Source organism: Saprolegnia diclina, assembly GCF_000281045.1.
Source record: "Saprolegnia diclina VS20 unplaced genomic scaffold supercont1.5, whole genome shotgun sequence".
NCBI lineage: Eukaryota > Oomycota > Saprolegniomycetes > Saprolegniales > Saprolegniaceae > Saprolegnia > Saprolegnia diclina.
The window spans coordinates 1,250,783-1,257,238 of NW_008246072.1; the positions used below are offsets into that span (position 1 = coordinate 1,250,783).

The 6,456-nt window shown below is 60.6% G+C and overlaps 4 protein-coding genes across 4 annotated transcripts; 3 read left to right on the forward strand and 1 right to left on the reverse strand.

Moving 5' to 3' along the window:
* The first annotated feature begins 101 nt into the window (after positions 1-101).
* Positions 102-1,138, forward strand: SDRG_02487 (hypothetical protein). The gene is made up of 6 exons (XM_008608078.1): positions 102-246; positions 290-357; positions 405-692; positions 738-797; positions 838-921; positions 970-1,138. The coding sequence occupies exons 1-6, from the start codon at positions 117-119 to the stop codon at positions 1,090-1,092; spliced, it is 753 nt and encodes a 250-aa protein (XP_008606300.1). The 5' UTR covers positions 102-116; the 3' UTR covers positions 1,093-1,138.
* A 505-nt stretch (positions 1,139-1,643) lies between these two features.
* SDRG_02488 (hypothetical protein) lies at positions 1,644-3,806 on the forward strand. The gene is made up of 3 exons (XM_008608079.1): positions 1,644-2,099; positions 2,149-2,346; positions 2,396-3,806. The coding sequence occupies exons 1-3, from the start codon at positions 1,649-1,651 to the stop codon at positions 3,757-3,759; spliced, it is 2,013 nt and encodes a 670-aa protein (XP_008606301.1). The 5' UTR covers positions 1,644-1,648; the 3' UTR covers positions 3,760-3,806.
* A 253-nt stretch (positions 3,807-4,059) lies between these two features.
* SDRG_02489 (26S proteasome regulatory subunit N7) lies at positions 4,060-4,721 on the forward strand. Its single transcript, XM_008608080.1, has one exon. The coding sequence runs from the start codon at positions 4,111-4,113 to the stop codon at positions 4,597-4,599; it is 489 nt and encodes a 162-aa protein (XP_008606302.1). The 5' UTR covers positions 4,060-4,110; the 3' UTR covers positions 4,600-4,721.
* SDRG_02490 (hypothetical protein) lies at positions 4,652-6,190 on the reverse strand. The gene has a single exon (XM_008608081.1). The coding sequence runs from the start codon at positions 6,160-6,162 to the stop codon at positions 4,726-4,728; it is 1,437 nt and encodes a 478-aa protein (XP_008606303.1). The 5' UTR covers positions 6,163-6,190; the 3' UTR covers positions 4,652-4,725.
* Between the last annotated feature and the right edge of the window lie 266 nt (positions 6,191-6,456).

The following is a 6,456-nucleotide window of genomic DNA, read 5'->3' on the forward strand; positions in this document are numbered from 1 at the left end:
TTCACACTATTAAGTGTCTGACTACGTAAGCATCATACTAACCTCTAACGTGACATCAACATACCTGCGAGACTGGATGGTCCGATCGATTCTAACAGGTTTTGCAATTGGCCAACATGAGCGATGGTATGGCCGAGCTCGGCTTCAACGACGTCCCGCGCGGCCACGTCCTCTTGGTCAACGACGTCGTCGAGGCCAATGGCTGCTTCCTCCTCCACCATCTGACGTCCATGGCTGTGCGAGCAGGTAGGTCAAGCACCGCCCACCATCTTTGACGCCATGCGGCTAGAGCAACGGGTATGCATGCTCGCCCTCAGCAACAGCGTCGAGCAGTTTACCAGCGTGGGCCGCAAGATGGTACGCCCTGCTGTGGTCCCATGTTCGACGTCTGTATCTGAGCGCAGGGCGTCAACGTGCAAGCAGCAATTGCACGCCAGCGCTGGCTGCACATCGATGGCTTCTCGCGCCCGTACGACTGGTGCGTTACGGCGCCGACCGACGGGACGTTCAGCATGGCCAGCGCAGACACGCCCAGCGACTTGCAGGCGCTCTACCTGCGTGTCCAGTCGTATGTGGCCACCGAGGCTTGCGTCATTGTGATCGACGACCTCACCACGCTGGCGGCGTTCTACGGTGTACCGGCGGCACTCACGTTTGTCCGCTACTGCCGCCACCTTGCTCTCACAACCGAGGTATCGAGCTCTACTGGGATTCGTGTGGCTTATAAGACTGTCTAGTCGACCTTGCTCATGCTCATGCACGGAGACGTCGACTACGAAGACCATGTCACGTCTTTTGTACGTAGCAGGGCCATCTTCCGCGTCTAAAAGCTGTTAGATTCCCGCCGTGACAGACTTGGCGTCGACGGTCCTCACGGTGCGCGGCCTCGAGAGCGGCTACTGCAAAGACATCCATGGCTCGGTACTCGTCGCACGTCGTCGTCTCGGCAATACCTCCACATGTGCATAGGTGACCGTCACGCCCCGGCAGCAGCCCGCATGTCGGCCCGTCATCTCGATGGTGGCCAAGACGCTGCAGTTCAAACTCGTCGAGTCGGGCATGCGCTCGATCCGCGCCGGCCTCGATGTTTAACCGATGTTTAACTCCAATTAACAAAAATAGTGAAAAAAGGCGCAGACGAGGAGGAATCGAACCCCTGCCACGCTAATGGCCCACGGTTTTGAAGACCGCGCCCGGCACCAGCCAGGATCACGCTTGCATGATGAGCCCGACTTCTTGGGTTCCTATTAAAATATATCACTTGATTTCTTACCAGATAAGATCTGCTATGACAATGTAGCATGATGCAAGCGCCGTCATCGCGTTCGAGCAACGAGGGCGGAGATCGCAGTCGCCAAGGAACGTTATTCGAATCGCTGGCGTGCTGGACTTTATGGCTAATACCTCCTCACTGCGGTGTACGAGCGGTATTACCTCAAAGCATAGACAGGACGCACTTCCTCTGGAAGCGCCGCTTGCGGAGGTCGCGGTGTTCGCGATCAAATCGCGAAGTGTTGCAGCCAGTTTTCTACCAAGTGCAAGGGTGACCACGTGACTCACATCATATCGCTCAATGATTGGCTATAAAGATGGCGTTTCACATTTTCGCGTGATGTGATTGGTCCTGCACGAAAAAGCCGCTCGCAGGATGCCATCTCGCCCAAAGTGCAAGATGATACGCCGCGCAGTCGTCCTCGCCGCGCTCGTCGCAGCATGCGATGGTGTCAACTACTCGATCAACGGCTGGTACCAGTGCAGCCTCAACTCCGAGTTCACGCCCGACGAGGCGTCGTCCACGGTGGCCGCCGACACGTCCCGGGCCTTCCTGCCCAACCGCCCGCCTACCCCGTGGAACCGGCACTTCGATTTCAAGCTCGACGCGCTGGACGACTACTTTGCCGCAAACAAGAAGATCAAGCCGTCCCAGACCGTCGTGCCCGAGTGCGCCGAGGTCCAAGTACCGCTGTGCCACACGGGTCTTTGCACGTCGTCCAAGCTCATCGAGTCGTTCGTCAAGCGCATTCCGGCCTCGAGCAGCCTGAGCGGCAAGAAGGCTCTCTTTCTCTTGCAAGGCGGCCCTGGCGCATCGTCAGTCAACAGTACTACTACATCGAGCTGCGTCCCAGACGTTAATATGTGCGGATGTAGTGGAGGGTCTTATGGCCAACCTCTACTCGCTCCTCGACGGTCAGTTTAGCGTCTACACGCTCGACCACCGCGGCACGGGCCGGTCCTCTCTCCTCGACTGTGAGGCGTCGCAAGCGACCGCCGCCGGTAGCCCGAGCGGCGCCACCGTCACGATCGACGAGCTGCCTTTTTGCCTCTCAGATCTCAACTATCAGTTTGGTACACAGTGCCCATCTCTCATAATGGCGATGACTCATGCTGGCTGCAGGCCTCGATGCCAGCGCCTTCTCCGTCTCGAGCGCAGCTGCAGACTTAAACTACGTCCTCACGACGGACCCGGATCTGTCGACCTCGGATGTCTTTGTCTACGGCGTGAGCTACGGAACGTACCTCGTCGAGCGGCTCATGCACTTGGCGCCGCCCAACGTGCGCGGGTACCTCCTCGACAGCGTCCAAGCAGAGACCTTCCCATCGTCCGACGCCAACCTCGCGGGCTATTACTCCAACTGGGACCGCGACTATGGTCAAGTCGCGTCGCACTTCTTCAGTCTCTGCGACGCCGACGCGTTCTGCGCTTCGCAGATTGGCCCGTCGTCCCAAGCCAAGCTCATGGCACTCTACGAAGCGCTCGATAAGAACACATCGACGTGCGCAACACTCATTGCGAGCACCGAGCCGCCGTCCTGGGCGCTACGTAAGATCTTCGCCGGGCTCTTTATGGATATGGACAACCGGGCGCTGATTCCTGCGATCATCAAGCGCCTCGGACGCTGCAACGCCGACGACGTCCAAGTGCTTACCGCCGCGCTCTCGGTCTCGTCAGCATCGCCGTCCACGGTCACCTACGTGCGCGGCAGCGACATGCTCTACAACACGATCGTGTTTTCCGAGATCTGGGAGCCGCAGACCGAGGCGTACCTCAAGAAGCTCTTCGCGGCCGAGCCGATCGCGAGTGGCTTGTACGACGGCATTACGCCGCAGTACTGCCTCGTTGTCGGCAGCGCCACGGGGCCGATCTGCGCGGGCCAGGCCAAGGCCAAGACAAAAGGCTTCAAGTACACGCCAATCAAGGGCGTATGGAACACGTCGGCTGCGATCCCACCGAACGCGAGCGTCCTCGTGCTCTCTGGCGGCCTCGACCCGCAGACGCCCGCCAAGTACGCGACGCTGCAGTTCGAGAGCATGCTCGGCGACCGAAAAAAGCTCGTGCACTTCCCATTTGCGGCCCACGGCGTCATCAACACGACGCCAATGACGCTGAACGGGTCGCTACCCTGCGGCTACAGCGTCATTGCGTCCTTCTTGAAAGAGGACGGCGACGTGCGCTCGATGGATGTCTCGTGCGTGGACGGCGTTGCGCCCTTGACGTTCCGCGTCCCGACTGACCTCGCGCAGTCGACGCTCCTCACGAGCGATGCGTTTGACGGCGCGTACGACCCGTCGCTCGCTGTCGCCGACAAGAAGGCGAGTGTTGTGACCGCCCTCAAGAACCAGAGCCAAGTACCTCTGATCGTCGTCTCGGCGCTCTTTGGCCTCTCGATGCTCGTCATCCTCGCCCTCGGGCTCGCGCTCCGAAGGCAGCGGGCGCGCCTCCAGAAAGGCCCGTCGTACGAAGCCGACACGGCGCCATGATGCTTGAATTTGATCCCAACATATAAGAAATCAGTTTTGATTCGCGACGATGCCACAAGTGGCGGGCGACCACTGCCACAAAGAGCCTGCATGACGCATGCATGCGGCAGGCATGGGTCGCCGCCACTATCGCCGCCATGGCAACCTTCCTGCAAGAGGCTGACAAAGTGCATGCGCCAAGCACGACGACGGGGTGCTCGGCGATCGCAACATGATATTGAACTGCGGGGTTTGATTTTTAATGACGAGCGTGGATTGGTCGAAATATCGTAATTTTAGCCAATGGCATCTGGCGAAAAGGGCCATCGTTCGAATTTCGACTCGCGGTCCACACAAACAAGCCCGAGCACAATGGCCGACGAAGTGGACTACGACTCGGACTCGAACGCGATGCAGGAGGACACGGAGCACTCGCGCAGCGCGGCCCGCTCCTTCAAGGGCCGCGGGGCTCGGCTCGGTGGTATGGTCAGCGACAGCAAGAACTTCAAGGGCGTCGGCGCGGGCGATACCAAGTCCAAGGTCCTCGGCGAGAAGAGCGTCGAAGGCTACGTGCTCTTTGTGAGCAACGTGCACGAAGAGGCCCAAGAAGAAGACCTCCTCGACGCCTTCCAAGAGGTCGCTGACGTGGCCAACATCCACCTCAACCTCGACCGCCGGACGGGCTTTGTCAAGGGCTACGCGCTTCTCGAATTCAAGACGGCGGAAGACGCGTCCGAAGTCATCGCGGAAATGAACAACAAGGAGCTTCTCGGCCAGACGATCAAGGTCGACTGGGCATTTGTCAAGGAGCAGACCGGCGGCAACCGCCGTGCTGGCGCCAACCGCAGCCGGCGGCAGTGAACGTAGCGCCGTCCTTCCGCGCTCACACTTTGCATACTAACTCGACACGACTAAGCCTACGATATGTCGTCTGCGCATCATGCAGTGAATTCAGCACGACACGATATATTAGATATCACACTACGCTTAGTAGGGCGTCATGAGCTCCGTGCGCGCCTTGGCCTCCTTCTCGCGCTTGCGAGCGATGAGCCACGCGCCGCCCCAGAGGATGCACGCCCACGCGAGCCAGCCGTACGAGAAGGCGAGCGTCTTCTGCAGACCCGCCTTGTTCTCGTTACAGCGCGGGTCGAGCTTGGGCTCGTTGTTGATGACGACACTGCCGCACTGCGGCGCCCACATGTCCTTGAGCGCGCCGAGGATCATGGGCGACGGCACGTCGCCAAAGAGATGCAGCAGCAGCGTGTTGAGCCCCATGGCAAAGCCGCGGCGGCGGCGCGAGACGCTGAGCAGAATCACGATCGTCGTCGCCGGCTGCGTCGAGAACATGAGGAGGAGCCCGATGCCAAAGGTCGCGAAGAAGACGATCTTGGACTCGATGAAGATGAGCGACGCAAAGAGGAAGGCGAGGCCCGACGTCATCATGACAAACATCTGGAACGCCGCCGTCTTGCAGCGGTACTCGTCGTCGTCTTCGTGGCCCTTGCACGCGTGGTCGACGAGCCAGCCGCCGAGCGGCGACCCAATGAGACCCGCGAGGACGGCGACGCCGCCAAAGACGGTCGCCGCGATCGACTCGCTCAGGATGCCGTGGCCGATGAGGATCGCAGGCGCGAACGCCCCCATGCCCGCGAGCGTGAACGAGTACGACGCGAGGCCGAGCGACGAGCAGAGGAAGAGCGGGCAGCGCACGATGGCCCAGACCTCGCCGAGCACCGAGACCTTCTCGTCTTGGTGGTTGGTCTGCATCATGAGGTCTTCGTCGAGCTCCTGGTCCTTCAATGGCGCGTGGCCCATGGGCAGATCGTACTGCGTCGGGATCCACTTCCAGCACGCCCACGCCATCGGAAACATAAGGACAGCCGTAATGTAAAAGCCAATGTCCCAGCCGATCGTCTGCGCCGTGATCGAGCCGTACGAGTAGCCGACGGCGGTACCCGCCGAGAGGCCGGCGTAGAAGATACCGAGCCACAGCGTGCGCTTCTCGGGCGGCGCAAACTCGTCGATGAACGGCGGCGCGGTCGCATGGAACGACGACTCGCCGATACCAGACGCGAGGCGACCGATGAGGAGCGCCGTGAAGCTCTTGAGAGGCTTGGCGAGGCCGCAGAGCACGATGGCGAGCACCCAGATGAAGAGGCCGATGGCCGCGAGAAGGAACGGGCGGCGCGTCATGGACATGTAGCCGAAGATGCAGATGAAGACCGAGTAGGACGCGATGAAGGCCGAGACGAGGACGCCGATGTAGAAGCTCACATTGGCGGGATCGACGTTGTACGTTTCCTGCACGAAGAGCTGGAACTGGACCGGCGCGCCCGGGATGATGCCCCGGTCCACGTAGTTGAGCAGGTTGATCGCGCAGAGCAGCGCGAAGATGTGCGTCGCATTGTTGAGCTTGAAGCCCATGGCGCCGATCGGACAATGGCCAGCCCAGTGCGAAGCCACATCCGGATAGCCGGGCAGATGCGTCCGGATAGCGGACGTGAGCAACGCCGGGTTTTTCCCGGAGATTCAACCGAGGTCCACGTTGCTGATAGCAGCAGCGATCGTCGCGCGATGGACGGCGGGCAGAAGAGCCGCATGAACGGGTCATGGACGAAGCATGCGAGGCTGGCAGGCAGGGCCAAGCCAGGCAAGGAGGACGTGCGATGTTTGTCTCTGGTTGCCCCGTTCCACCCGCCATGCGGACGGTCCGTAGGT

Bases quoted from the DNA above. Each gene is read 5' to 3' on its own strand.
- SDRG_02487 (XM_008608078.1), top strand. From the start codon at position 117: ATGAGCGATGGTATGGCCGAGCTCGGCTTCAACGACGTCCCGCGCGGC. The intron at 247-289 runs GTAGGTCAAGCA...CCATGCGGCTAG, and splicing joins GTCCATGGCTGTGCGAGCAG to AGCAACGGGTATGCATGCTC. The intron at 693-737 runs GTATCGAGCTCT...AAGACTGTCTAG, and splicing joins ACCTTGCTCTCACAACCGAG to TCGACCTTGCTCATGCTCAT.
- SDRG_02488 (XM_008608079.1), top strand. From the start codon at position 1,649: ATGCCATCTCGCCCAAAGTGCAAGATGATACGCCGCGCAGTCGTCCTC. The intron at 2,100-2,148 runs GTACTACTACAT...GTGCGGATGTAG, and splicing joins TGGCGCATCGTCAGTCAACA to TGGAGGGTCTTATGGCCAAC. The intron at 2,347-2,395 runs GTACACAGTGCC...TGCTGGCTGCAG, and splicing joins AGATCTCAACTATCAGTTTG to GCCTCGATGCCAGCGCCTTC.
- SDRG_02489 (XM_008608080.1), top strand. From the start codon at position 4,111: ATGGCCGACGAAGTGGACTACGACTCGGACTCGAACGCGATGCAGGAG.
- SDRG_02490 (XM_008608081.1), bottom strand. From the start codon at position 6,162: ATGGGCTTCAAGCTCAACAATGCGACGCACATCTTCGCGCTGCTCTGC.